General features: G+C 41.0%; 6 protein-coding genes across 12 annotated transcripts; 4 read left to right on the plus strand and 2 right to left on the minus strand.

Annotated features, from left to right (window-relative positions):
• The first annotated feature begins 379 nt into the window (after positions 1-379).
• Positions 380-8,031, plus strand: skor2 (SKI family transcriptional corepressor 2). The gene is made up of 9 exons (XM_037265328.1): positions 380-573; positions 1,654-3,600; positions 4,015-4,072; positions 4,398-4,481; positions 6,365-6,430; positions 6,524-6,622; positions 6,700-6,767; positions 7,111-7,175; positions 7,207-8,031. The coding sequence occupies exons 2-8, from the start codon at positions 1,669-1,671 to the stop codon at positions 7,165-7,167; spliced, it is 2,364 nt and encodes a 787-aa protein (XP_037121223.1). The 5' UTR covers positions 380-573; positions 1,654-1,668; the 3' UTR covers positions 7,168-7,175; positions 7,207-8,031.
• Positions 8,032-8,158: 127 nt separating this feature from the next.
• Positions 8,159-9,408, plus strand: ier3ip1 (immediate early response 3 interacting protein 1). Its single transcript, XM_037265338.1, has 3 exons — positions 8,159-8,311; positions 8,638-8,739; positions 8,823-9,408. The coding sequence occupies exons 1-3, from the start codon at positions 8,221-8,223 to the stop codon at positions 8,876-8,878; spliced, it is 249 nt and encodes an 82-aa protein (XP_037121233.1). The 5' UTR covers positions 8,159-8,220; the 3' UTR covers positions 8,879-9,408.
• Positions 9,409-10,296: 888 nt separating this feature from the next.
• hdhd2 (haloacid dehalogenase-like hydrolase domain containing 2) lies at positions 10,297-17,276 on the plus strand. Of its 4 annotated transcripts, XR_005099603.1 has the most exons (11): positions 10,298-10,371; positions 11,269-11,378; positions 11,452-11,554; positions 11,631-11,736; positions 11,944-12,028; positions 12,091-12,256; positions 12,332-12,382; positions 12,449-12,512; positions 12,579-12,697; positions 15,656-17,026; positions 17,060-17,276. XR_005099603.1 is itself a non-coding variant. In XM_037265335.1 (10 exons), exons 2-9 carry the CDS (start codon positions 11,278-11,280, stop codon positions 12,680-12,682), a joined length of 780 nt encoding a protein of 259 aa, XP_037121230.1. In that variant the 5' UTR covers positions 10,297-10,371; positions 11,269-11,277; the 3' UTR covers positions 12,683-12,697; positions 13,480-13,618. The 4 variants fall into 4 exon arrangements, 3 of the variants coding, with proteins under 3 accessions (XP_037121230.1, XP_037121231.1, XP_037121229.1); XM_037265335.1 differs by lacking the exons at positions 15,656-17,026; positions 17,060-17,276 and adding an exon at positions 13,480-13,618 and having other exon boundaries at positions 10,297-10,371; XM_037265334.1 differs by having other exon boundaries at positions 15,656-17,276.
• Positions 12,737-16,810, minus strand: katnal2 (katanin p60 subunit A-like 2). Of its 4 annotated transcripts, none has more exons than XM_037265332.1 (16): positions 16,697-16,810; positions 16,160-16,230; positions 15,923-16,089; positions 15,806-15,854; positions 15,642-15,738; positions 15,472-15,570; positions 15,331-15,366; positions 15,058-15,135; positions 14,677-14,775; positions 14,116-14,179; positions 13,920-14,038; positions 13,684-13,775; positions 13,472-13,582; positions 13,201-13,363; positions 13,050-13,140; positions 12,737-12,982 (listed from the first exon to the last, which is right to left on the minus strand). In XM_037265332.1, the coding sequence occupies exons 1-16, from the start codon at positions 16,745-16,747 to the stop codon at positions 12,840-12,842; spliced, it is 1,530 nt and encodes a 509-aa protein (XP_037121227.1). In that variant the 5' UTR covers positions 16,748-16,810; the 3' UTR covers positions 12,737-12,839. The 4 variants fall into 4 exon arrangements, with proteins under 4 accessions (XP_037121227.1, XP_037121226.1, XP_037121225.1 ...); XM_037265331.1 differs by having other exon boundaries at positions 12,737-12,979; positions 13,038-13,140; XM_037265330.1 differs by having other exon boundaries at positions 13,050-13,363.
• Positions 17,111-19,277, minus strand: sigmar1 (sigma non-opioid intracellular receptor 1). The gene is made up of 5 exons (XM_037265337.1): positions 19,031-19,277; positions 18,834-18,885; positions 18,507-18,655; positions 18,289-18,381; positions 17,111-18,123 (listed from the first exon to the last, which is right to left on the minus strand). The coding sequence occupies exons 1-5, from the start codon at positions 19,173-19,175 to the stop codon at positions 17,894-17,896; spliced, it is 669 nt and encodes a 222-aa protein (XP_037121232.1). The 5' UTR covers positions 19,176-19,277; the 3' UTR covers positions 17,111-17,893.
• Positions 19,278-19,538: 261 nt separating this feature from the next.
• galt (galactose-1-phosphate uridylyltransferase) lies at positions 19,539-26,230 on the plus strand. Its single transcript, XM_037265333.1, has 11 exons — positions 19,539-19,674; positions 19,907-20,076; positions 20,149-20,224; positions 20,383-20,431; positions 20,518-20,647; positions 20,726-20,782; positions 21,510-21,632; positions 23,194-23,326; positions 23,517-23,600; positions 25,134-25,288; positions 25,480-26,230. The coding sequence occupies exons 1-11, from the start codon at positions 19,575-19,577 to the stop codon at positions 25,543-25,545; spliced, it is 1,143 nt and encodes a 380-aa protein (XP_037121228.1). The 5' UTR covers positions 19,539-19,574; the 3' UTR covers positions 25,546-26,230.
• Positions 26,231-27,872: the final 1,642 nt, after the last annotated feature.

Raw genomic sequence — 27,872 nt, forward strand, 5'->3', positions numbered from 1 at the left:
CACTAAAATGACCGTTCAAGTGTTTAAAAAGGACTGTTGGAACGAAGTGACGGCCTACATACTTTATGACACAATTCGAAATAAAAAAAATTCTTATTTTCATTTATTCCAAGTCATCTAAGGGGCCGAACGCGCAGGGATAAACTGCCGTGCGTGCGTCCCGGCTGGTGGTGGTCGGGGTGGTGGGCTGAGCTGGAGCCACACGCCAATCAAACAGGAGAGCGAGCAAGAGAGAGTGAGGTTGAAATAAAGAGAGGGAGAGAGAGAGAGAAGGAGGGAGGGCGTGAGAGAGAGAGACGGATTAAGTCGGCGCGTGGCACCTCTGAAAGGCGAATAAAAGCAGAGCGTGCGTCCGCGGTTTAGTCACATCTGACGATCTGTTTCAATGTAGTTAGACTCAATTTTTTTTTTAAAAAGAAGAAAAAAACAACAACAACGCCGCTGTTAATTAATTGCAGTTGTATACTGGATAGTTTAAAAAATGAGCTTTTCATTCTATGTAGGATAAAAGTGATTTTTCAACTTAGAAGGATTTTTTTAACTAACAATTTGGAGGACTCTCGGCTGTTAGAGGTAAGCACTCGAATTAAATTGTACATATTTAAAAATGTCCCCTTTCCATCTCGTTTGAAATTATCACCATACAAAATGTTACACTTCGAATTTGAATTGTAATTGTGTCGGGAAGAATTTTCATGCATTGTGAATTGCCGTTGATCGCTCAAAATTGCGTAAATGCGCAGTAAAGGTTTTCGACCTCATTTAAAATGAGGTCTTCAAAAGGTCTTCCATTTTTTTGCTTCAAAAAGCTCAATCGTTATTGCTTATTTTCAACCTTTTTATCCCTGATAATCATGCGGGAATTATTAAATAATAATAAATCAGCAATCATTTTGCTATTGAAATAACTCATTTACGGGACGATATATTCGCTGCATTTTGTCATTACAAGTTTTTAGATATAGATTTTTAAACAAGTTAAATTAGATCCACAAATATTATACTGCTATTGTGTAGCAATAATAAAAAATGGTGCCTTGTCTTTCCATTTACAACTTCAAGATCATGAAGTCCGAAATGTATTTATGTATTAAAAAACGTAGCTGGCCGAGTTATTCAAGTTGTATAGTTTTTTGAACATGAAATGCTTTTTGCGACATTTCTGTAGCATTTTCTTTCCATTTTGAGATGTGTGTTAATCATTCTCCAAATACTCTAAAAATGACTAAACGTTTCCATAGAGGAGTTTTTGTAAAATAATGAAACAATTTCTCAAATATTAATTAAATGCAATCATAAATAATTTTATAAATGGAGTACAAGTTTGGTTGGGCTGTATTTGTATGTTCTCACCTGATGTAACATGGACTGGCCCTTTTGTATAATTTCAAAATATATTTTTGAATACACAAGTACTATTTTTAATATTTAACTTGCTTTCTTCAGACATTTTTTTTTCTTCTAATCATAACTCAAAAGAGAATGCTGAATGCAAAATTCCAGGCATGGAAATAATTCCAAACATCATGCCAAGATATATTAAATAACTTTTTCCACATGCAGCGTGTTAATTTTGTGTCCTGGCATAAAAGGGTGTTTTTACTTCAGCACCATCAAATCATCATTTTTTTTTCTCTCTTCCTCCTCGTGCAGGTTTGTCGTGCAAGTATGGACAAGTCTCATCTTTCCAACCCCAATGACATCATCATGAGCAGCCCACCAGGCCCGTACCCGCAGGAAGCTCTGACTCCTCCCCGGCCCAACCATCACCACTCCTCGTCTTCCTTATCCTCGCCCTCCTCCTCCTCGCCCCTCAAGCCCAACCAGGTGGGCCAGGTCATCCTCTACGGCGTTCCCATCGTGTCGCTGGTCATCGATAACAACGAGCGACTTTGCCTGGCGCAGATTTCCAACACGCTGCTGAAGAACTACAGTTACAACGAGATCCATAACCGCCGCGTGGCGCTGGGCATCACTTGCGTCCAGTGCACCCCCGTTCAGTTGGAAATCCTTCGGCGCGCCGGCGCCATGCCCATCTCGTCGCGCCGCTGCGGCATGATCACCAAACGCGAGGCCGAGCGTCTCTGCAAGTCCTTCCTGGGGGAGAACATGCCTCCCAAACTGCCCGATAACTTTTCCTTCGACGTGACGCACGAGTGTGCCTGGGGTTGCCGCGGTAACTTCATCCCCGCCCGCTACAACAGCTCGCGGGCTAAATGCATCAAGTGCTCCTTCTGCAACATGTACTTCTCCCCCAATAAGTTCATCTTTCATTCCCATCGCACGCCGGACGCCAAGTACACGCAGCCCGACGCCGCTAATTTCAACTCCTGGCGGCGGCACCTCAAACTTAGCGATAAGCATCCGGCCGACGAGATGGTGTACGCTTGGGAGGACGTCAAGGCCATGTTCAACGGAGGGAGCCGGAAGAGGGCCTTGCCCTCGGGGAGCCACTGCCATTCCATGGCCTCCATGAAGCACGTCGGCTCGGTGGTGCCCCACATGATGGGCGGCGACCCGGGCGCTCACAAAAGAGCGCACTTTGATGACGACGAGGACCTAGAAGGAGGTGCTCTGTCACCCCGGAAGACGCCGCGCAGCTACCCAGTCATCCCCGTCCCGAGCAAAGGCTTCGGCGTGCTGCAAAAGTTCCCCCCTGCGTCCATTTTCCCATCGCCTTACCCCTTCCCGGCGTTTGGCCTCTGCCAGCAGAAAAAAGACGACGGCGACCTTTCGGCCGGCCACAAAAGCGCGGGACTGTCGGGTCTTTTATGGCCCGGACGCAAGGACGCTTTTTATCCTCCCTTTTGCATGTTTTGGCCCCCGAGAGCGGCGGGGGGGATCCCGGTACCCACGTACTTGCAGCCTCAGCCTAGCCTCTCCTCATTGGCTGACAATCCCTCCCTCCGGCAGGCCTTCCTGGATCTGTCTGACTCCTCCGAAGCCGCTAACGGTACCAACGTGACCCCCAACAACGGGAGCGCCGCATCCAGACCCGGCCCATTTGACCCCGACTGTACCATGGTGACCCCTGACCTCCGGCCCGTGACTTCGGAGAGCTGGCTCAAACTCTTAGACAACCCCACGCTCCAAACCAGAAAGCCCAGCTACGGCTCAGCCTTCCGCCCCGTCACCAAGGACGCCGAGAGCATCGCTAAGCTCCACGGCAACGGAGGAGGCCTCGCCGGGACGACGGACGACGAGTCGGGCACGGTCGTCGCCGCCGGTTCTGACCGCCACCCGAGGCTCTCGCCCGGCAGCAGCTGCAGTTACGGCAGCGAAAGCGGCGGCGAAGGAGAAGCGGAGCCGGGGGACAGCGAGGAGGACGGAGAAGTGGACGTGGAGTCCTCCAAGCAGGACGACGACGAAGACGACGGGGGCTTCTCCAACCGGCCCCTGCAGACTCGCACGAACCCGTTCCTGCCCGCCCCGAGCAACAGCGCCGGCGACGAACGTGGGAAGGAGAGGGGGAGCGTTTCAGCGTACGGCGGCAGCCCCCCTCCCTCCGCCGACCCCACCCGACAGTCCCCCAGCTTGCCCGCTTCGTCGCCCGCCAGCCTGCAGCTTTCCAACTCCAGCCCGCCGCACAGCAGAGAAGACGTAAATATCCCCCCCCGCCGGCCACATCAGCTAATTATTATTTAAATGGCGTTGCGGCAGGCCGTGATGTGATCTGCATAAGCAGATTGATAGGCCGACTTCTCCCTGTTGGAATTGAAAGAGTCACCCCGCCCTGATCTTGACTAATAACCGCCCCCCCCTTGCCATGTGGGCTCTTTAATGACCACCTCATGTTTGTTCTCCTCAGCCTGTTAGGGCAACTCTAATCTTTAACCTGTTGACACTCATATTAACCTGGCGGGCCGAGCAGTGGCGGAAGGCAGGAGAGAAAAAATATATCACAGTAAATCTCAGGGCTGACTCTTTAAAGAAATAAAAAAAAGATTAGAAAAACATGTTGACATATTTGATATTTCCTGCTACATGTTGCAAATGTAATCTTTGTGATTCCAGGTGGACAAAAACCGAAACGAAGGACTGCCTGCCTACGCAACCAAAGACTCCATATCAGGTTGGTACACACATTTGAAACACTTTTCTTATATTCATGACCATCGTCTTACGCGCAAAGGCTCGTTATTAAAGCAGCTTTGACTTACTATCAATTTTTCTAAAACCCCTTTTTTTTTTTTTATATCCATCATTTTTTTTTATGCCGGTTTTCTTTCATTGAGTGTGAGGTGTTTTATGTGACACATATTTCTGAGATGTTTCATTTTCTGCTCTCATCTTTCACACCGCCGACGTGCTCTGCTTTGTTTTGTGGTGGGGCACACTCTGTCGTAAACACACACATATATACTGTCTCAGTAAACGTATCTCATTGTGTCTTCAAGATGAGAACAAAGAGCCCAGCAGCTTCTTCGGAGTCGAGAATGAAACATCAGTACCGGCGCCAGACTACTGGAGGGAAAGCTCGGGTAGGTTATTCCTCTTTTTGAATTAAAATAAATCAGATTTGCATCGTTGGTAGGTTGGTTGGTTACACTGTTAACAAAAAAATAAGTTGGGTGAACTAAAAAATTCAGGAAAACCTCAAACAAAATTTTGCATTCAATAAACTAGAACCAGATTTCACACTCAGTATTTTTTTTTTCTAATTTAGCAAAAGTCCATACCAATAGTTCATTTTTATTTTTTTACTGAATTATAAGGATTCAACCACAGGTGAATCGAATAATCATCAACATTTTGCAAATTGCTCTGTGGTCCAATATAACCATCTTGCAAAAATTGGAAAATCCATCCCAGGTATCGAATCTTATTAGATGGAGCAAGTGTACCCAATGAAGTGTCTAAATACACACAGGCAAGAAAGAGATCGCCTAAAAAGATGCTTAGCCCGATTGTCGCCGAGGCTCTCGCTCCTCGGGGAGCCGTTATAGTTCAACAAGAAAACATCAGCTCAGAAATAAGCAGCGGCTCTGGCAGCCTCCATCCTAGACCAATATCGCCGCAGACATAATTGCCTTTTTTTTTTTTCTCCCCCCCCTCTTCCCCATCCTCACCGCTAAAAAACCTTTGCTGTTTGAAAAAGATCACAGCTTATTGCCTTTTTATATCTGTCAGGAAGACATTAAAAGTGCTTTATGACATCTGTGCCAACATTTATATCTACCCCCGCTAACACAAACGCACACTCCCGCTACCCGGACACACCCGCGTGCACGCATCGTAATGATCTCCGCACATAATGCGTAATGTATTTCGAAAAATTACACGAAACAAATTAAATGAGACCACCTTCCCTCTGATTGCCAAACGTCTCCCTGGGCGTTGGGAAGCTCTACGTGATTAGAAGGCCTGACTCCTTTGAGAATGCAACCCCCCCCCTTCTTTCACCGCCTCCACTGTCTTTAAACTCTCCCTCTGTTTCTAGGGAGGTAAAAAAAAAAAAAAATCTAATTTTCCATTTATGTAATGCAAACCGCTTTGGCTTTGACTATTCACGGTTAATTGACTGTCAAACGAGGTTGTTATCCTCGGGCAGTGTCTGCAAATTTGCTTGTCAAATGAGACAGAGAGAGGAGAGGAAAAGAAGAGGCGAGAGGGGGAACTCTCGGATCTGAATGAGAGGAAAGAGCATAGGAGGGCTGAGGGGGATATGAAACGACTGGAGAAAAACCGTACGCGTCGAGTGTCGGCGATTGCTTCATCATCTCGTGCATCGCCTGCTGTTTTCAAACTGGTCACATTGCTATGGGGGGGTCGAGGTGTCTTAGGGAGTCCACAAAGCATAAACAAAATATTTACAAACTCCAAATATTCTCCAGAAAACCCTGTTAAAGATTCTTACATATGTAGGAATCGGAAAATACTCCTGAATACCTGAAAATACCTGAAAGGGGGTCAAATTCCAGAGGGGGGGCAGTGCCCCCGCAGCCCCCCACTCTAGCGCTGCCACTGCTGACACAATTTATAGTCTTCAATGAAGCTAAGAATTGTTTTTTTGGAATATGGGAGGAAGGCCCAATCTAACAAGATCTGATACACAATGTGGAGCTCAAATTCTGCTTTTACAAAGCTACTATTTTTTTTTTAATTGAAACTCTATTATAACAAAAAACAATCATGGACCTTGTAATTTCCTTAAAATGTAGAACTGATCAATTGAAATGTAAAAAACTTGACAAATAGTGTAATGTGTAATGGGACACTGACGTCTAGCGGTCAAATGGTGAATTACAGTTCCTTCACTCAAGTTGGAGATGAGAACAAGTCAAACGCTGATCAAGATCAGCTCTGCTGTGGTTGATCATAAGATATTTTTTTTATATAAATTGAAAACATTTTGTTTTCTCAGGTGACCAAAGTCAAGAAGCCACATCTCCTGTGCGGCTCAAGAAGGATGTGGAGAATATGGAAAAAGGTACGCAAAGATGTTTTGATTCACACACTATAATGTATGCAAGCTGTTTTGCAACATTGTCATTTTTTATTTATTTGTTTTAATCCCCGACAGAGGAGCTCCAGAAAGTTCTGCTGGAGCAGATCGACTTCAGGAGGAGACTGGAGCAAGAGTTTCACGCTTTGAAGGGCACCTCCCCTTTTCCTGTCTTCCGTAAGTTCCAAGTTTATTTTGTGCTATTATTAAATAATCAGCACCAGTTACTTTATGAATTGGTATCATCATTTCAGATAATTTCCAAGACCAGATGAAAAGAGAGCTTGCTTACAGAGAAGAGATGGTCCAGCATTTACAGATGGTAAGACAATACATGCAAAATATAATAAAATAAAATAAATACTGTTGTTTCTTATGTGTGCATCCAAATAAAAGGTACAGTACAATATATCCAATCATGTTTGTCTTTCATGGGTGAGAAACTCGTGTGCAGCATGCGAATCAATCATCCCAGCTGACTGATGCACTGACAGCCTCCATTTGTCTTTGCTTTCTGTCACTTGGAAAAAAAAACTTGCCACACCTTTGTGCACACACAAATTGCGAATGCTGAATACAAAAAAGAGTTTTATTCACCTCAACAATTATTGATACATGTTTAATTTGCTCCTTACTAACATTTCTCTACTTTTTTTGTCCTTCAGATTCCATATGCAAACATCATTAGAAAAGAAAAGATCAGCTCCCATATGAATAAATAGCCGACTTATGTCCCCCCACACCTGACACAGTTGTCCTGTTCTTTGGGATTGATTTCCTAAAAGAGAAGCAAATTGATGAAAAATCAGCAGTCAAGACTCCAACTAGGACCCCAAAAAGGTCTTCGAGACTAATCTGCTGAGATTCAACGACCTGACTTTTTCCAAGAGTTTTTAAAGGTACAAAGAATCGGATTAAGGTTGAGGCTGTTTTTGTTCAGGACTCAGAACTGCTGCTGTAAATAAACACATTGGACGAGGATGGTCCTCATTCCGATGTAGTTACTGCTGTTGCTGTTTTTGTTGCTGTAATGTTAGTAACTGACATATCAGCCATTATTTACTGTGAACATATTCATTCTAAACACACAGGAAACGTTACCTCAAAAGAACATCATTTGTCATATTGTCCCAAAGTATTCTGCAGACAAGCATCCAAAAATGTACTTTTTATTGACAAATACAAAAATACATTTAAAGGCTTCACTTTCATGAATGGACAGGAATTGTATAGATGGAACTTGTAATATATCCCGACTAAAATTGTATATATATCGTCCAATGTGGGAGTATTCATCTTCACAATCTGTTTAAATGTGTTTCCTATTTTCATTTCAGTATTGGGGCCGCAGACCCTGACCTTAAAATATGATTATTTATTACAAAGAGAAAAAAAATGATAATGCTGTCATTTGTGTCTCACAGTGTGTAAAATGAAAACTCATACATCTTGTTTATACATTGAACCAAAAGAATGGATAAAGTTGTCATTTAAGAAAGATGTTATAAACTGCAGATGTATTTAAATAACCTATGTTCCTGTTCTCTGCAATTTATTGTATGCGTAAATTAAAAGACTATAAATAACAACGTAAATGTTTCCTAATTGTACACAAACGTTTAATTAATATTCATTTCCAGAAAAAAAAGCATTTGTTTTCGAGCGTCTTTTACGTCAGTGTTTACGTCCACATTATGCGATTTACGACGCTCCCTTTTTGCACGACGTTTTCCGCTCATTTACGGCTCTCTGTCTCCGTACGAGAATTTGCCAGCATGGCGTTTACTCTCTATGCACTCATCCAGACAGCAATTCTGTGCACAAATGCTGTCGCCGTGTTGCACGAAGAAAGGTTTCTCAGCAAAAGTAAGTCTTTATTAGTCATCCTTTAAATATACCTAACCACAAAGTGCTTTAAAAACACTAAGTGCATTAATAATGTTTGATTTGTGTTGACTGCTAGTGAGGCCAGTTTGTTATTGTGATTGTTGACAATGATGTAAAACAGTAATGCGTTTTTCTGACTGCACTGACCTTCTAACATAATGCATTAATTATATACATTGCCATTAATGAAGATTATTATCTTTGACTAATCAGATTTTTTTTCTCCCTCATAAAGTGCAGCTCTCCTTTGTTTTGGCCATTGTGCGTTTCAGTAGTATTATTCAAGTATTTTCTTCTGTCTTTAGTTGGATCAGGTGTCGACCATGGGGTCTCTGGTTTTGGAGATGACCCGGGAGTAAGAGCCCAAATCCTCAATCTCATCCGCTCAGTCCGAATGATCATGAGAGGTGAGTTCCTTTCGTCCCTGACTCATGCTCTTTTGTACCTTACTCTTAAAGTTAAATGTGTTTCCATCTTTGTTTTTTTTTAGTGCCTCTTATAATTGTGAATTCAGCCTCCATCGTCCTGCTGTTGCTTTTTGGCTGACGACCGGTCGCAAACTCAAGCTGCAGGACCAAGGAACAATCTCGCTCTTGCTCTCACACAACTGACACACACAGTTGATATTTAAGTGGAAGCAATGTTGTTTAATACTTTCTAAGAAAAAGCAAACCCAGCAGATTCCTTCAGTTGCACACTTTTTTTAAAAAAGTTATTTGATGTTTATGTCCCCAACATTATGTGGTGAGTAATTTAAGTCTGCTGCACAATTTGTGTGGAGTTTGCATGTTTTCCCTGTGTTTGTGTATTTTTTTTTTTATTATAGATTCCTCCCACATTCCCAAAACCTAAGTTTTCATTTAATTGAGGACTGCATATTCCGCTATTTGTAAATCTGAATTAGGTTTACACTGTTACCATGGAGACACTTGTTACTGCAAGTCATATTGCAACTGATGATTTGCTTTTAAATGAATTGTGCCAAATGTGTGGAAAAACACTTTATTTATTTGTAATGCCATCATCTCAATTGTAAAGTTTCTTTTCTGAATAAATTAACATTTTAACTGTCATAATCCAATCCAAAAAATGCTTTCTCTTCATCTTTCCTTTCTTTAAATATTGACACATTTCTCTCGCTCTGCTCATCCACTCCCTGCTGCTCCACTTTTTTTTTTAAATAATCTCCATATGCTGTGAATTATCACAATTTCCTGCCCTGCTGATCCTGACAAATATTATTAACTTTTGATCCTAAAAATATGAGGGTAGGTCAATGCGGCTCTGCTAGAATTGAAAGCATATGTTTATCAGAGGGATATTAACAGCAAAAGTCACTTTAATCTGTGATTAGGCTGCTGTGAGCTTTGGTTTTACAATAATGTGTAAAGTGATCACAGTGTTTTTGAGCTCCACGGCGCAGAATGTGGTATTGAGTTGTTGTTTTTTTTTTTTTTAATAAAAGGTTAGTTGATGCTAAAATACAACTCCATCCATCAAGTTATGGATTTATGATTTAGGACAGTTGGAATAAAAATAAAATAGAATCAAAGGAAATAAATGCATGACATAGTTTTGGATGGGGTCTTCAAAACACTTCATTCTGACACGTCTACCATATTTTCCACATCCAATGTAACTTGCAAAAATATATGCATGAACAAAAACTGAAAAACGTATTCACTATCAAGAGGTAACATGAAAAGAGGATTTGTGACAGTGCTCTCTGGCATGTCACGATAAGGTTTAGTCTTTTACTAATACTGTACAATAAGCTACCCATTAATGCGATATGTCTGTTTGTCATTAGTGGAATGTGCCTCATGTTGTAATGAGTGATTAAGTGGTTAAGGATAACACTCTTAAATGATTACAGCCTAGAAATGTGGTGGAAACAAAGTAAAATCACAAAGGAGAGCTGCTTTTCATTATAATAATGCACATTTAAGTGAGGGGGCAGCACTGACCAGTAAAACTTAAAAACGCTTCCTATTTAACTAACGAAGAAGAAGCAGAAACGAAAGTAAGAGCAGCTAAAGGTTAGCATGCTAAACTCCCTTTTAAAAGCATTTATCGGATCTAATACATGTTAATGTATTTATTATTATTGTTAGTTTAATAACTACGCTTGTTGTCGTCACCAAGACATCTTGCATCATTTTGAATTACCATCGTAAATTTCCGCGATATTAGAACGTTGAAAAACATTATTAAACAAGTCAGTAATGCAGTTTAGATTGGTCTATAAAGTGTGCGTTGCCAAAATAGGTTTCTCTTAAAGGTAATTAATAATAGATTACAGTCCTTTCATTGCAGCTATTTTATTTTTATTTAAAGAGCATCTAACCTAAAATTTGAAACAACTGAAAATATCAGATCAGTATATTTGCAATGCTTGCTATTATGCTCCAATTTTTGTTTATGATAAGCTGTATCCCCTCTCCAACACACTCAAGCCATACTTGGCTTGGATTCGAAACTGAGCGAAATACAAATAACAGAAATGGGACACGAGCCGTTTAAGTAAGTCCCCCAAACTGATAACTACATGACAAAAATCCAAGCATGTCTAAATAATAATAGGGGATCACGGTCTTCTTCCAAAAAATTATCCACAACTCATCCAGATCTGCATTCTAGGCTAAAAAACAGTTTATAATCCTCTCAATTTTCTCTGATCTAGGTTTGAACAACACAGTAATCTGATCCATTTTGCCAATTCTGCATGATTTACGATTATAATCCATCAAAAAAGAATGAACCGTTCGAGCGGTCTAAACCTCCATTTACAGTGGACTTTATTTTTATTTATCAGTTTAACAAATCGTACCCAGACTGAAGGCCAAGTAGCTTTTGTCAAGCACATGGAAATGACCGCATTAAACATAAAGGATTACATTTTTAATGGCCATCTTTTTTTTCGTTCTCTCATGCAGGTGACAAGAATGGCAAGCAGACGCGCTCTAAAAGCCGTCCTCATTGACCTAAGTGGAACTCTGCACATAGAAGACACGGCAGTTCCCGGGGCTCAGGACGCCCTGTCCAGGTGAGACGCTCTCTTTGAATGAGGACAGAACAGGACTTAACAATTGATTTTTTTTTTATTTGCCTGTTGTCAGGCTACGACAGACGTCTGTCGCCATCAAGTTTGTGACCAACACAACCAAAGAGAATAAGAAGAACCTGCTGGAAAGGCTTCAACGGCTCAACTTTGACCTCCAGGTCAAAATAATAAAATACAAAAATGTCCTTAATGACTGTAATCATCTTATGTGATGTCCCAACGTCTGTCATATAGGAAAAAGAAATCTTCACATCACTGAGTGCCGCGAGGAGTCTTTTAGAGAAGACAAAACACAGACCGTTGCTCCTGGTGGAGGACAGTGCCCTTCTCGATTTTGCAGGTACACTGCTGAAAACAGTCCATAAAAATCATTTGGTTTTTTTCTTGACAGGTGTCACTAATGATGGGAAAATGATGCTTCAGATTTGCTTCACGAACCAGTTGTATTTTTTTCGACCCCTCTAGACGGCACCTTTAAATCAACAGTGCTAGAAGCGGTTCATGAAGCAGATTTGAAGCTTCATCCCCGTCACGTGTCACTTTGCAGGTATCGACACATCCGACCCCAATGCTGTCGTCATTGGACTCGCTCCCGATCACTTCGACTACCAAACTATGAATAAGGCTTTCAGGTGATGACATCATTTGTGATTTAAAGTCATCGTCTCGGCTTAATAAAAATTCTGTCCCTCAGACTGATCCTGGATGGTGCGCCGCTCTTCGCCATCCATAAGGCTCGTTACTATAAAAGGAAAGATGGTTTGGCTCTCGGCCCCGGGCCCTTTGTCACCGGGCTGGAGTATGCCACGGACTGTAAAGCAACTGTCGTGGGAAAGCCGGAAAAGACGTTTTTCACACAGGTTTTCTTCCCTCCACCATCTTCTTGAAGATCTTTTATTGGCTCTTACGAGAATGTGTTTTTAAAAATATTGTAGGCTCTGGCTGATTTGGGATGCAGCCCAGATGAAGCAGTCATGATAGGAGACGTAAGCGAATTTACTTCATCTAACTGAATCGACTTTATTCTTAATTCGGTCTGTCTTCTCTCGCAGGATGCCAGGGATGACGTCGGAGGAGCTCAGAGTGCTGGAATGTTGGGAATCCTGGTCCGAACCGGTGAGATGAAGCTTTAAAGTCAAATTCAGTGGGACTTGATACTTGACTTCTGCGATCACATTTCAGGTAAATACAGACAAGGAGACGAGAATAAAATCAACCCGCCTCCTCACCTGACGTGCGACGCTTTCCCTGATGCTGTCGAGCACATCCTTAAGAATCTACTATAACGTCACCTGATTAAGGCAAGGCGGATAAAAAAAAAAAAAAAACTTCCAATGATATCTCATAGCTGCTTTTTAATGACTATCCTAAGTAGACCAGATAATGTCTAAGAACCACATCAACACATGTCCAGTAACTACGAGTGAAAGCAAAAACGCTCCATCAGACGGATTCAAAGTCTTTCTCCCAAGCCGTGTGTTTCTCCATTAACCCGCTGGCCGACGGTTTGGTGTGCGCCAGGACTTCCAGGAAGTCCTGCGTTGTCACCGTTTCCAGCCGCATGGCTTGCATGGGCGTGTCTCCTGGACAAAGAGTTTCAGTCAGCACCTAAGTCCAGGACGTGAACTTACCCGGTCCTACCGTTCTTATTCGACTCCAGAGCTTCAAAGATTTTGCGGGCTTGTCTCATGACGGCCTCCTTACACACCAGTCTGATGTCAGAGCCCGAGTAGCCATTCATCTCCTGCCCAAGAAACATTTCATTTGCCAACGACAAAACCATGGCCAACGTGGATCGACTTACCTTGGCCAGAAGTTGATAGTCTAGCTCGGTTTTTAACTGCAGCTCTCCCGTGAAGCTGACAGGAGGCAGCCAATGAGAGATCATGGCTTGGCGGGCCTCTTCAGGAGGAAGACCAACCAGAATCCTCTTTTCTAGTCTTCTTAGCATTCCTTGGTCCAGTTCCCTGAGGGAGGGAGGCTTTTAAATGTGAGGCCACGGATGAAATTTCCTTCCAATCTTTTTTTAAAACTTTAAATCGAGGGAAAAAAAAAGTTTTAACATTGTATGTTACCAAGGCAGATTGGAGGCGGCCAGTACAAAAATCAGGTCCTCGGATCTCGCCAGTCCGTCCATCTGGACCAGCAGCTCCGCCTTCAACCTTCGACTGCCCTCATGCTCGCCTCTAAAATTCCGATTAATAGAAACGATTATTCATTGATTTCAAGACTAGTGATTTGGCAGATGTTAACAATGAGAGGATTCGTTAAATTATGTAAGGCTTACAATATGTTGTTTCCTCTCTGACCCATCATCGACTCCACCTCATCCAGAAAGATAGTGGAAGGCGCGTGGTAGCGGGCCATCTCAAACAGAACCTGCAAAAAAAAAAAAGTTTGGCATGTGACTCGTGACAGGAAAGTGACTTTCATTAGTTATCATGAAAATTAAATAGAATAATTTTTTTGATACATTGCAAGAAATATGTGTGTGTCTAATATTGTGACCAGCTAAATACTGACCCGGACCAGTTTTTCCGAGTCTCCTCTCCACTTGCTCACTAAGCTTGATGCCGATATGTTGAAAAAGGTCGTCTTGCATTCAGTAGCCACCGCCTTAGCCAGCAGGGTCTTGCCCGTACCTGTGAGTTGCGTTGCGGGTAATTTGAGGCTCATTTAAAACAGCGGTATCACATTAAGATGTCTTTTTTTTTTTTACCTGGGGGTCCGTAAAGTAACAATCCCTTCCACGGAGCAAGGAGTCCTTTAAAAAGCTGGGGATACTGTGGCAAGCAGGAGTGTAACATTAAAAAGGAGCACGTTTTCAGAAAAAATGTGTGGCAATCGCAAAGGGCGTCACGAACAAATATGTGCATTAATATGAATCCGAGGTGATAAACAGGTGCTGTATGAAATCACCAAAGTGACCTTCTACCCTGGAGAATGAATAGTAATGGAGACGGAAAGTGGTGGCGGGATGTTATTCAATAAAGGAAGCGCTGCAGGGAGCCAGATAGACGTTCGCATCGGTCCTCATCTCGTTGCGTAAATGTCAAGAGGATGCAGACGACCTGATTTGATGTCATCGCATCCATCAGAAGCCTCCGAGTGATGACATGGGGATGAGCGTGTATAGAAATTCTCCCGTCCCTCCGTCTATGCGGGGTTGCCATATTATCCCACGTATAGATTTCATGTCAGCCTAGCCGACTTGCCTGACCCCCGTCCTTTAAAGGAGATGTATTCAGAATCGAAGCAGCGGAATAGCAACCCGGCGTACCTTAATGGGATAGACGATGGCCTCTTTGACTAATCGCTTTGCATCCTCCAGGCCGATGATGTCGTCCCATTTTACGTTGGGGCTGTGCAAATAAATGTCCTGAAAAGGGACAGACGCACAGACAGAGTGATGCGCGCGGAAGCTAACAAATAGCCGGACAGCTTGACAAAGCACTTTACTGCACTCTAGTGGGATCACGGAATCACACAAATATTTTAACATTTAGATGAAGTACAGTTCGACACCACAGAAAACTACAATCACATAATTCAATTAATACAGTGTCAATCTTGTGATGGGCAAATGAAGCTTCAAACGTGCTTCATGAACCAGTTGTATTTTTTTGCCTCCTCTTTGTTCAACATTGTGTGTATGTGGTACCTTATTAATGACTGTGGCAAATTCTTTCATCTCACCACCCAGTCCTGCAAAACCACTGAGTGGCTTCAGCAGCCGATCCTGCCCAGCAACAAATTAAATGACGAATACAATTAATAAGAAGGGTAGTGTGCAGCAACAAAGGACTAGAAACGGTTTTGTTTACTATAGCTTTGATTCTAATGCATAAATAAAAGTTAATGATAAGACTATGCGACATTCAAATTGAAATTTGAACGTCATCATAAACAAAAATTAGTTACTGCGGGAATTTACCTCTTGCTCGCCATCTCCTTTGCAGGCCGTTTGGACCTACAACACAATACGTGCACAATGTTTAGAATCCCGGCGCAAAGTATGATATATTTTTCAAATTTAATCTCAATTAAAATTCATAACTAAACGATAATGGAGCACCTTCTTGGTCATAGCCGCCCCTCCAGCTTGCACAGAAGTGATGGGGGAAACACTGAGAACAAAGTCTGTGAATTCCGAAGGACAACATAAGCTATCACCCTGGAAAATTAAACAAAAAGGTAAATTATTTCAAAATGAATCGTTCTTTTAGAAGTGAATGGACTGCGTACATTTGGATGTGCAGGGGCAGCAGCATTCCCTTTGACGTCTCCGCCAAGATTTGGAGGCAGGATTTTGGAGAGAGGCTTCACAACGGAACAAGCGGCCCTAGTGAAGAAATGAGGTGAAAGGCTGTATATAAATAATGTCAATAAGATTTAACTTGCACACTCACCTTTTTTTCCCACTACTTTTTAAATTCCTGCTATCACCTTGAATGAGAACTGAAAAGACAAATGAAGACTTTTAAGCACGATGGTGTTTTGTTATTCTGCCTCTTAAATTGAGTCACCTGGTTCTACAACTTTCTTGATAAGTTTGGGATACTTCTGGTACTTCACATAGTGATAGCTCTCGTACTCCATCAACATCATCTCTAAGTCCACATTTTCGCAAACTTCAAACTTCTTCACACTTCCGTTCATCTCCTGGTCCAAGGCCACTGCTGCGTTCACATAACTGTTGGATAGACGCACAATATTTTTACCTGTGAGAAATGTTTAGAGAATATACGGAAGTCGGTACTGACCCGTGCCTCATCAGATGTTGGTAGATTAACATGAGGAGGCTCTTCTTCCTCATTTCAATCCTCAACTCATCCTAGAAATAAGCATGTAAGAAAGGCGGTAGAAAAAATATATAACTTCAATTGGTGTTAGGGACAAAAGAAATATTTTTTTTCTCACACAAATTTGATGAGTGTTTATTAATAGCTCACTCAAACATCACACATTGTTCTCCATCCTGCACTAGCATTTATAGCCAACAGAGGGAGACAAACTGGCATAAATTTCGCTAACTGTAACCAGGCAACAGTGCACGCCAAGAAAACATAAAATACAGATCTACTAAATACCTCACCCAACAAATAGAACATCTAGAAATTATTGCATGCATAACTTGGTGGGGGTGGGGGGGGGGGGAGCATTAACTGGATCCTATTAAGTGTTTTAAATTTGTGTGTTTCTATTTTGATGACATTTGTTCAATGTGTTTGCAGTGTTAGCATATAAAAACACTTGGCCTGTACAAAAAAGTACGGAAATGCACGATGAACAGGACTTACCGCCTCCCGGGCTTGGTTTGCATGTTTTACAGAATTGTAAGAAGCGTCCATCTGTAATAAATCGTAATTATCGGGCGTTTTTTCGATAAGCGTTCGAGGTGGAAATGGTCGGAATAGTTACGGCGGTAGTTTGTCCCTCGGGAAATGCCGTATTTCTTTTTCCTCATTTGTTGTAATTATGCCACATTTATTAGCGTGTAAACGATGAATGGACTTATTTGAAATCGTCATTAACGTTTTAATGCACGTTCTTTATTGCTCCAAAGCAAGTGGCATTAATTGCATTTTGCGTCAATTTATGTCAATCTTAGATTACATAATGTCGGGAATGTAACTTGTTGCGCGCTTTGATTATCGCTGAAGTGTTTGTTTTTTTAATTCAAAGCGTAAAGTCGTAATAAGAGTCAAGGGTAATATAGTTCAAAAACGTTTATTCTCAATTTGTGCAACATTTAAGTATTTTTTTCATTCCTTTAACACTTATATGAACCATATACTGAACAGTGTGAAACTTTATAGCTTTGTAATTGAGAATTTATCCCATTAAAAATGTCATTTAGAGGTTGTGGTAGAAAAGTAATTGACAAATGCATACGTTTGTGTGTCTGGCTTTCGATTACATTTTCTTCAGAAAGGTAGCTACATAAAGACAGCAACTATTCACTAAAATATCACAACACAAAGTAAAATAAGACAACATCCCAGCAGTGTTTATGCAACAGTCAATCGTGATAAAAAGCCTGATGATCGACCACCATGATTCTTTTTTAACAGGTTATGTAAAACCCCTCAAAAGAATGACGCATTTCGCAAGTATTTGGAAGATTTTAGAGCCTTATTTTTTTACCACCACCACCCAAGGCAATTTGTTTTCTTAGCACCAAAAGACTTCATTGTCTTGCTGAGGCAGCTTTAACAGGAATGCTCTTGTAGTGTAAGATTGCAAGGAGCCTGTTAGTGTAAGATTAATGTCAAAGGGTGTGGCTACATTTTTCCTTTCTAGTCTAGTATCGGTGTTAGTGTTGATGCAGTTTTGAGTTTTCTTGGTTCAACTCAAGCATAATCAAGGATGTTCTTTCATTTAAAACAATCATCGGGCAAGAATTTATTCCATGCCAGATATCTAAGACAAAACATCACATCTTGTGATGTGACTTGTCCCAGTGCAGGTTTGTTAACAGTGTCACGCCATTGCTTTTAGAACACTCCGGCCTCAGCCAACGTTGTTCCGATCTCCATCAGCATGGCTTTGCCGTAGACTTTGAATGTGTGAAACATGGTGACAAAGTCTAGGGTGCAAAAGAGGGTGTCGAACAAAGCCCCGCCCAACGTGGATGGGATGAAACCCCGGCCGTACTCGACCATCCATGTCCCGGCGGTCCACTGGACCCCAGCGGCCTCGCCCATCTCGTGCATGACAGTGTCACCTGTTATTTAGGATGAAAAAAGCCAGACATTAGCAAACTTTTAGCCTAAACATTAAATTATGATTTATGACCAAAATTAGTAATCACTCTTGTAAATGCATTCATTAAGTACATGCCAATTTAGTATTCTGCAAAATAAACAAAGACATATATTTTTTTTAATACCAGAATAGAACATTTCAGTCTTTGTGGTTCCGTCCTTCCATCTTCTGAAGGTCCCAGAGACAAGGGTATCCGAAATATCAGCCCAGTAACGACCTACAAAGACAAAATTTTACGGTTCCACAAGTCGACCCTTCTAAAATTCCACAAAAGATTACAATGAATGCCCCTGGACTCTGTAATCTTTAACCACAACAAAATTACCAACAACAATCCCTCACCCGAGTGTCCTGATGTGTCTATTCCAGTTCCAAACAGTATCACATATTCTGTCATGGAGGCGTGGAGGACACACATGGAGCCCATGAAGCCTCCAGCATTCAGAAACACCCATTGCAGGTCTTCATCTGGCAGGATGTGGCCGGGATACCTAAATCGGTTCACAAACATGCAATATTTCTGTATATAATGTGCGTGAACAGCAAATCGGATGCCTTGGTGCAAGGTTGGGCTTTGAAGTAGCTCATGCAACGGATGTACCCAATGCTTAAGATGGTAAGAATAGCTGTGAATGCTTTGAAATATTCCCAGCTGCAAAATCGCTTTACCTCTTCCTGAGCTCGACAACCAGTTTCGCGTAGGCCTGCTCGTGGTCCTGCCCTAATAAAACACGCAAACAATGAGCGCGCAAAGCAAGGCAGGCGTGCAAAACGAGCGATTGCCTTTTGCACGCGTTTATATGACAAGTAGGAAGAATCCAGGCGGATTTTTGCGTGCATTCCATTTTCTAAATTGCAACACTAACCCGCGTATTGTTTGGTCAGTTTGGCGATGTCGTCGTGGTTGAAAATATACTGCTTAGTGGCCATCCAGTGTCTCAGGAGGAGTACGGCAAGGGAGGTAACTCCGATAAAGACTAAGAGTCGACAACACGAGCTGAATAAAGCCATGGTTGACAGCAAGAAAGAGAAAATAACGGACGGACGGACGCAGCAGCAACAGGTTGAGGAGGTCTAAGATGCGTATTCAGGCGCAACAAAGGTTACTGTTACTTCCTGGTTCAGGGAGGCGTGACCGAACCGCTGAACCAATCAGATGACGATGTCGCCGTGCAGTCCATTCAAAAGCACTTGTAGGGTTTACATTTAGACACAAAGCCCGTCTTTTAAGGCTCTGTTTAAATTCTAACTCAATATTGTGTTAATTATTCATGGTATATTAATTCTATATATCAACAAAGTCAGTCTGCTTGAACTGCGTTGTGTCTTTTTAAAGAGAAATAAAACACATATTTCGGTATCAAATAGTATGCTCCTGTTTATACAGGAAGTAGCCGACGAAGCATTTCCATGCACAATCAGCTGTTACAAACGGAATACTTCTCACCAACTTTAAACAAAGTTGTCGTTGTTGACATGAGTGGCCCCGAAACCCAATTTAATCCAAAAGGTAAAGTTTCAGCGACGAGATTTACGTTGCCGTGATTGACAATCCTTGAAATCGGACTAACGACATGCGTTGTCTGAATAGCACGCACAGGATTTTGTTTGGGAATTGATCCTGCAAGTACAAATGTTTGTATGCTGCGTTAGTATTACTCATAATACAAAGAGCGTCTTTTATGATCATCCAACTATGATTTGGATCAACCGGTAATATTAATGTATCAATCTACCTGCAGAGCACCAGCACCTGCGTTATAATCCATTGAGGGACAATTGGGTCCTGGTCTCAACCCACCGCATAAAAAGACCCTGGACCGGACAAGTGGAAAAACCTCCAGAGGAATGTATAGCGAGATATGATCCGTGCAATCCTCTATGTCCTGGGAACACACGTGCTAATGGAGAGGTAACTGCTTGCAAAATACCTTGCACAAAATAACACCAAATGAAATGAGTATTTCTTGTTTTGGCTCGGTAGAAGAATCCAGACTACAAGAGCACTTTCGTTTTTGAAAACGACTTTCCTGCCATTCAGCCAGATGCTCCAGATCCTCGTAAGTGTTTCTTTCATCAGCCCAAGTCATTTACTTGTATGAATTGGCCACTCTCACATGGTTCTTCATCATAAAACGCCACACTCGTGACGGACGAGGAATCAAATGCGAGAATTGACAATGCACTGTTATGTCATTCAAGATTTTGTTCTTTTCAGCTTCAGATCAGCATCCATTGTTCCGCTCTAAAGCTGCCAGGGGCGTGTGGTAAGAAAACATACTTCTATTTGTTGTTATCAGTTGCGTTATGATGTTAAACGTGCTAATTGACACACATGATCTCTTCGTTTCAGCAAGGTCATGTGTTTCCATCCCTGGTCTGATGTCACCCTCCCTCTCATGAAAAAAGAAGAGGTTGTCACTGTCATTAACAAGTGGGCAGAGATCATGGAAGAACTGGGTGCCACCTATCCATGGGTTCAGGTGGGTGGTCCACCGATCATCAGCTTCAATCTTCTGTAGTAACATAAAATAGACATGTCATCTTTTTTTTTTTTTCAGATTTTTGAAAATAAAGGAGCTGCGATGGGTTGTTCCAATCCACATCCCCACTGTCAGGTATAAAACGCAAACATGCAAATAATACTCACAATATTGGGCTTACCAAAATATATAAGTAGTTCAATACATTTCCAAAGCTGGCTTTTTAATTACATTTGAAAAATCATCTCATAGCAGTGACCCCAGATAACAGAAGCCCCACATTTGCAATTATACACGCTACCACAAGAGGGCAGTGTGCTACTTCAGACTAATGTATAATGTCTCATATTGTCTTCTCTCTAGGTCCTCTAGGGAAATAAGCAATTCTAGAATAACTAGTTACAAAGAAAACACAAAAAAATTGAATGATCAGGTTTGGAATAATATTTTTATTGCAAGATTAATGATATGAACATGACATCAGACATTGTTTTGCAAGTCTCCATTGAGCATCATGTAACACTTTATGGATTTAAACCCTGTGCAGCTGACTGGGCCATCACAAAATATTTGAGAATGTAAGCATAATGCCTTGATTACCAGTGGGGACATTTTGCGCACTGCATTTTGTGTGAAATAAGTTAAGGGCTTTTTAATCAGAAAACAATTAGCCAGTCTGTCACACGCAGCCCTGCGTGGCGTGCAAATACAGCGAGCAATGCCTCTGGTTATTGCTCTACATGGTATATTTAATTATCTTTTAGCCTCCATGTCAAGAGTAATAGTAATCTTCAAAACCTCCAGAAAATGGTTCATTGAGCTGACAACCCAAATTATTTGTGTACTCCTTTCCATATCACAGGTGTGGGCCAGCAGCTTCATTCCGAATGAGCCAGCTCTGTCCGATCGTTGTCAGAAAGCGTTTTATGACAAGTACCAGGAGCCAATGCTGTTGCAATATGCCAAGGAAGAAGTTGAAAAAAAGGTACAACCTGAGTCAGCTGTAAAGTCGGTCTTTGTTTTTTCCTCTTATTCCGTTTTTCAAGAAAATCTCCACGCGTCACGTCGTTTCTGTATTCTCCCTTCATCCATCTGCTCCCACGAGCTTCCTCCCCCCCCCATGTTATTTCTGTTACACCTTTGCGTCCTGTTTTCCCCTCAAGCACACACGACCAGTTTTTCAGGCAGCGAAGCATGTGATGGGGCCCCAGAAATGCTCATTAGCATCACGCTGTGGCATCCATCTTCAAGCCGCACAAAGATTACGATGATGCATTTTGTTCGTTTCGTGCGTTTTAGCAATCCTCCAGTCATGCGGGAAGAGCAAAAACAACGGCGACCTTGAGCAACTTTTGGCAAAGCTCAACATTCAGCAAGTAAACAACATATGAATGTTGCAGTAGGAAGCAGATCTCTTGGGGAACAAAAGAAATCTGTGGCCCAGAGATTTTTATTATTATTATTATTATTATTATTATTATTTCAAACATATTTAAAACATTAAAAATAGGGTAAAAAATAAATAAAACAATTAACACTTTAAAGTGCCACATCTAAGTCCATGAAACAAACAAATGAACAAAAAAACACAAACTGAAAAATAAATACACAACAAAGAGTAGACGAAAAGTTTTAGATATGTTTGAAATATTATTATTATTAATAAATGATCCCCAATAGGGATGTTCAAGAGTAAAGCTTGCCCAAAAACCATGACAGATAATTTTATAGACCTTTTCACCCCAATATAATTTCCCTTAAAATGGCATAAAAACGATGGAAATTCTCTATCTTGTTTTTCTTAATTTTTTCACATATGCTGCACCTACAGAAATTGCAAAACAGTTACAATATCAGCCGCCGTCTTTCTCAAGATGTCAAAGTCAAACTGTTTGCTAGATGTTGAACAACGGAGGAGTCCAACTCGCTCGATCGGCTTTGCATTACAACCGAAATAAGAAATCCCGCCGTCACCGACGGCGCTCATATCCGTTATTATAGATGATTTGCCAAAAAATAAAATAGCCGTCTGAGGTATGAGAACCGTGCCTGCGTACAGAGCACAAGCACTCGCGGGCGCTGACCTTTACAAAATTAGAGTGGAAGCAGTGTGTGTTTGCGCTGATAGTGTCCCGCTTCCTATTTGCTCCCGTCTTCCTGACCCAAGGTTACGACCGTAAATTGGCACGCGGCAGTACTTGGAGAATCTGGAATTGGGCTTTGCCTCCCCATGCGATACCCTTGAGTTTGAAAGCAAAACTTTCCAAGCTAATTGAGTGAAACTTTTTTTTTTTCTGAGGGGAGGGGGGGGGGAGTGAGGTGTGCGCTTTAGGACATCCTTCACTTACTTGAAACTTTCTACCTATTATTTTGTATCCAGTCCGGATTTTACCGCGTGATGCGGTGGTAGAAGGTGAAAGAAGAGTGTAAAGTTGAACTTATGATGCAATCAGTACGGGAGAACTCCTCGAATTGTAGTTTACATAAAGTAGCATCCATTTATAAACAAAAAAATATTATATTATTATTATTTTCCCTTCTTTTAGGAACGTGTGGTGGTGATGAACGCTCATTGGCTGGCAGCGGTTCCTTACTGGGCCACGTGGCCCTATCAGTTACTGCTGTTACCACGACGACACGTCCTCAGAATCAATCAGTTGACCGCAGAGGAACGAGAGAGTAAGTGTTTTTTCGCCGAGACGCCGCCAAACAATTGTCAAGTGGTTTCCCCGCAAGCATGAAAACAGTTTGACTTTTGGGATGATTCTTTTCTGTTTGAGTCTGAGCTTGCCACTTTTAAGCTTTTATTTCAACATCAACAGTTTCTTGTTTCCTTTCCTTCATCTTCTGATTCGTTTTGTTTTCCCAGGTCTGGCTGACATTATGAAGCAACTGCTGACCAAATACGACAATCTATTTAATGTGTCCTTTCCCTACTCCATGGGTTGGCATGGTAAGAAAAATTTTGCAGGAAACACACAATATCATATAATTATAATTCAAATTAATTGACCAATTTGCCCTCACCTAATTATTTTTTTCAGGCAATATTACGCAGGGTGTAAAAAAGTCGATTTTAATTCCTCTCCGGCGTCGAGTGGAATCTTTAGTGTAGCATAAATTAGTGTCAGACTCATTAGCATATTTAAATGTGTACCATTCAGGATATTGACAAGAACGTAAAAGTGAAGAGATGCTTTTTTTTCTTACCCTATTTGTACGCGATATATTCTTATTTTAATGGGTGCTACATTGTGACACATCCAATATTGAGAAAAACATTTCGAACAATTTACATCCCACATTTGAATAGCTCATGTTATCTTAGAGTTCCTTGTTGGGACAGAATTTGAAAAGTAGGCATTGTTACAAATTGCCCAATTTTCCAAGTTTGGGAACATCAAGTGTGCAAAATTGTATCATGCATTGTTCCATTCTTTTATCTTTCCTCTTAGCGCTTTTTTTTTTTTGTCATTGCCAAATGCGTCCATGTATAAAAATCCGTTGTTCATCCCTGAGACCGTCTGATTGCTGAAAGCTGGACGGCCACTGTCACAGCCATTTGGCAATTTCACAAAAGTGACGCAAAGATACAAAAGAGACATTTAGAAATAAGTAGCTGATGGAAAAGCTTCAAGCGGAGATTTAAAATTCAAGCCGAATCTTTGTTCCAGTCTAGTGAACAAGCAAACACCACAGGATGACGGCATTAGCGACGAATCAGTGTATCACACGGACTTTTAGATGAATTGGCGGACGACAGTCGATTCAAAAGCCCAAGGAAAATCACGTCCCTCGCTTCCACTGCTATGTATTACAGTGAAAATGAATAATTTTTGGGAGCATTGTTATTGAGCTGTGGGGCCTCTAAGAAGTGCTGATTGTGTGCTTGTTTACATAAACAATGGTGATTACTGTCAGCACGATTTCGCCCCATGAGCCGCAACAGTAACTAATTTCAGTAACTCATTTCATCATCAGTGCAGATGAATTATTTATATTATTCAAATATATATATATTTATATATATTTATAAATAATAATAAAAAAATATATATTTTTTTATGTATATTTTTATATATATATATATATAAAAAAAAATATATATATTATATATATTTTTATAAATATATAGTTTTTTATTGCTCAGCTGTCAACACCTGATCTTTTTTGCCAAGATAACCGATAAAGGGGGCTTTTTTTTTTTTTTTCTGGTGGCTGTCGAAAAGATTTAATGAGCAAAGTGCTTCACTATGTGAATAGCAAGCGAGATGAACGTTCTTGTTTTCCCATTGTGATGCGTATTCTTAATTAGCCTCCCAGCCAGTCACCCCGATCATTTTTTTTGCTCGCGCGCAAAATGTATTGCAGAATCGATGGCAAAGCAGGTCAATACGTCCCGGGTATTCATTTCTATCTTTCTATTATTTCTATACACAAAAGCCGGGGAATGATTCGTCTTTCATTTTGTTTTTGTTTTTCTCAGGAGCCCCTACTGGCCCCTACTTAAAGGAAGACAGTTCACATTGGCAGCTTCACGCTCACTACTACCCTCCTCTGCTCCGCTCAGCCACGGTCAAGAAGTTCATGGTCGGCTACGAGATGCTCGCAACCGAGCAACGGGACCTCACTCCTGAACAGGTGATTTATAAAAGCAACACTCCTGCGGGTTTTCCACAGCTTCATTTGCAACCAGGACCTATTAGTGGTTTGTTAATTTACATTTCAGACATTTTAGACATAGAAAAAAAGAAGAAAAAAAATCAATGAGGCCTTCAAGTCTAAACTAATGCTGACATAAGATTTAATTGTATGTATGTTATTTTTTTTAGGCTGCAGAGAAGTTACGGAATCTACCAGACGAGCACTATAAAAGCAGGGCTGTAGAAGAAAAATGAGAATTAAAGTGAAAATATCAATTTAGCACAATCTAAAAATGACAATAATCAATACTATCATAATTGTATGTGCTTGAAAAAAATGATTGGGTCAGTTTTTAGCGTTACATCAAGGTATTATCATTTGTGTCAACGTATCAGTGTCATCTTTAATATATCAGAATATGTTTCTGACGTATGGATTGAGTTGAAATTGGCAACATTTGGGTAAAACAAATGGCCTGAGTCATTATTTGATAAGTAAAAAATAAAAATAAAAAATGCACTGTATATATTTTAATATAAATATAGAATTGGGTAACACAAAGCCTCAAAATGTTGGGGAAATGTTTTTGCTATCAGCCCATCTGTTTTTGAGATTATATAAAACCAGATGGATTTTCGCTGTATTTGGTGCATAGATGATTCATTTTTTATTTGCATTGAGAATGAATAATATTCAGTTGTATGTACAGACTTGCCGCAACACCGTTATCATATTTTCACAACTGTTTTTTTTAATTAAGCTAGCTAAATTGTGATCCAGTCGAGCAAGTATTGCATTCTTTGCCTCATCCATCCACTTAAGATAAAAGCAAAGTGAAACCGACTTGTTTCTTTGCCTTGCGTCACTTTATCTGACCTGCCCTCCCCCTTGTTGCCCCAAAGTAAATAAACACAGATGAAGAGGGTCTCTTGCCTCAAATCTGGCTCAGCCATCCTTCTGTATGTATTTGATCCAAACATTCCCTTTTTTTTTTTTTTAAACATCAACACAAAGTGTGACTTGATTTAATTATCTGTGCTTCCAATTCATTGAATCATGCTGATCCAAAATTGTAGTTAAAAAAAAAAAAATCCAGGCAACTAAAATATTCAGAACCACATCGTTGATAGAATTTCCATTTAAGTGCATTCGGAAGAGCACTTGGGAATATCTTAAACACACACAATGCCATTATTGCAAAGCTCAATCTTTGACTTCCTATAAATATTAAGCACGATTCTACAAGGTTGAACCGGGATGGCTCACAGAGGTCGAGCTTTGTGAAAGTCTTTTTGTGGCTGTATGCCTTTTATGTACTGTGACAGACCTCATTCTTTCAAGTCAATATTTATTTAATGCTTTCATTTCATGGATCCCCTCCTCATCTCTTCCATCACTCCTTTGAGACTCGCTGTAAGTGTGTGTGTGTGTTTCTACATTAGACCTAGTGTTAAGCAACAGGTCGACTTTTTATCACAGGATTGACTCACGACTAGTCATTTAAAATGGAACTGTAATTGCGCAATCACAGTGACACACCGGTCGCGATTTTGTCCTTTAGCGGTCTCGTATCTTTCACACGATCATACTCACTATCAGTCAGATTTCACCTCACCTCGTCTATAGAGAGTGAGATAGTGTCAATGCATCCCGGAGGCGATGGCGATGTAAACTCCGATAATAAGGGGAAACGTGAGCAGCCGTTACCTCTGCTCATCTGTCTGATCATTTGCCACAGCCCGTAGACAAGGATGAGGGATGAGGGCAGACGAGAGAAATAATCACGGAACAGACAGAAACTGACAAAATGATGCCACTGTAGCAAAACCTGCATGCTGCATATGTCGGATTTGAAATGACTTACCATGAAATAGCCGTGTGAAATTTGGAAAATAGAGCACAGGTTCACTTTGTGCTAAACAGACAATGTGTTGCCTCGCAAAGGTTAATTTCACCTTATGAAACATTTATATTCTTCCTCTCTGGTGTTTATGTATTTATATTTGACTATTTATCTTTGTTAAAAAAAAACATTCTACTGGCTTTAACATTTTAATGTCATTTTAATTAATTCCCAGTGGTTACAACTAGTCATGGGAAAATGACACTTCAAAACTGCTTCATGAACCACTTGTATTTTTTGGCTCCTCTAGATGGCACTGTTGGTTTGAATAGAGGCTAAACGTTTTTTTAGTGTGCCTTCAGGCCAATTTTGAAAGTAAAGAGTAAATATACAAAAACTGGTTCATGAAACACATTTGAAGCTTCATTTTCCCCAGGTTTACTGTAAACTGGATCGGAGATATGAGCAAATCACAGAACGAATTCTACTCATAATTGTACGCACTGAACTGTTTGAACTTTTGTGTGACTTGTGAGTCTGCCACCCACCAGCTTGCACTGTGTTCAGTTCAGTAAGTAAATCAATGATTTGATTTAGGTCGTCTCGAGTGGGAGACGCTCCATTCATTCAGGGGCTGATGGAGAATAAACAACAGCGAGAATTGAAGCAATTGACACCAATGCTTAGATGGGCGTCACCAATGAGCTTTACCCCATCTTGTCCCCGCTTGCTTATTGG

Source organism: Syngnathus acus, chromosome 12, assembly GCF_901709675.1.
Source record: "Syngnathus acus chromosome 12, fSynAcu1.2, whole genome shotgun sequence".
Lineage (NCBI taxonomy): Eukaryota > Metazoa > Chordata > Actinopteri > Syngnathiformes > Syngnathidae > Syngnathus > Syngnathus acus.

Excerpts from the sequence above, each read along its gene's own strand:
- skor2 (XM_037265328.1), top strand. The coding sequence starts at position 1,669 with ATGGACAAGTCTCATCTTTCCAACCCCAATGACATCATCATGAGCAGC. Across the intron at positions 4,073-4,397 it reads AACCAAAGACTCCATATCAG|ATGAGAACAAAGAGCCCAGC; the intron begins GTTGGTACACAC and ends TGTGTCTTCAAG. Across the intron at positions 6,431-6,523 it reads TGTGGAGAATATGGAAAAAG|AGGAGCTCCAGAAAGTTCTG; the intron begins GTACGCAAAGAT and ends AATCCCCGACAG.
- ier3ip1 (XM_037265338.1), top strand. The coding sequence starts at position 8,221 with ATGGCGTTTACTCTCTATGCACTCATCCAGACAGCAATTCTGTGCACA. Across the intron at positions 8,312-8,637 it reads AGAAAGGTTTCTCAGCAAAA|TTGGATCAGGTGTCGACCAT; the intron begins GTAAGTCTTTAT and ends TTCTGTCTTTAG. Across the intron at positions 8,740-8,822 it reads AGTCCGAATGATCATGAGAG|TGCCTCTTATAATTGTGAAT; the intron begins GTGAGTTCCTTT and ends GTTTTTTTTTAG.
- hdhd2 (XM_037265335.1), top strand. The coding sequence starts at position 11,278 with ATGGCAAGCAGACGCGCTCTAAAAGCCGTCCTCATTGACCTAAGTGGA. Across the intron at positions 11,737-11,943 it reads TGCCCTTCTCGATTTTGCAG|GTATCGACACATCCGACCCC; the intron begins GTACACTGCTGA and ends GTCACTTTGCAG. Across the intron at positions 12,257-12,331 it reads AAAAGACGTTTTTCACACAG|GCTCTGGCTGATTTGGGATG; the intron begins GTTTTCTTCCCT and ends AAAATATTGTAG.
- katnal2 (XM_037265329.1), bottom strand. The coding sequence starts at position 16,747 with ATGGACGCTTCTTACAATTCTGTAAAACATGCAAACCAAGCCCGGGAG. Across the intron at positions 16,090-16,159 it reads CAACATCTGATGAGGCACGG|TTATGTGAACGCAGCAGTGG; the intron begins GTCAGTACCGAC and ends TCTATCCAACAG. Across the intron at positions 13,583-13,683 it reads CAGAGAGGAAACAACATATT|AGGCGAGCATGAGGGCAGTC; the intron begins GTAAGCCTTACA and ends TCGGAATTTTAG.
- sigmar1 (XM_037265337.1), bottom strand. The coding sequence starts at position 19,175 with ATGGCTTTATTCAGCTCGTGTTGTCGACTCTTAGTCTTTATCGGAGTT. Across the intron at positions 18,886-19,030 it reads ACTGACCAAACAATACGCGG|GGCAGGACCACGAGCAGGCC; the intron begins GTTAGTGTTGCA and ends GTGTTTTATTAG. Across the intron at positions 18,124-18,288 it reads GACTGAAATGTTCTATTCTG|GTGACACTGTCATGCACGAG; the intron begins GTATTAAAAAAA and ends CCTAAATAACAG.
- galt (XM_037265333.1), top strand. The coding sequence starts at position 19,575 with ATGCACAATCAGCTGTTACAAACGGAATACTTCTCACCAACTTTAAAC. Across the intron at positions 20,783-21,509 it reads ATCCACATCCCCACTGTCAG|GTGTGGGCCAGCAGCTTCAT; the intron begins GTATAAAACGCA and ends TCCATATCACAG. Across the intron at positions 21,633-23,193 it reads AGGAAGAAGTTGAAAAAAAG|GAACGTGTGGTGGTGATGAA; the intron begins GTACAACCTGAG and ends CCCTTCTTTTAG.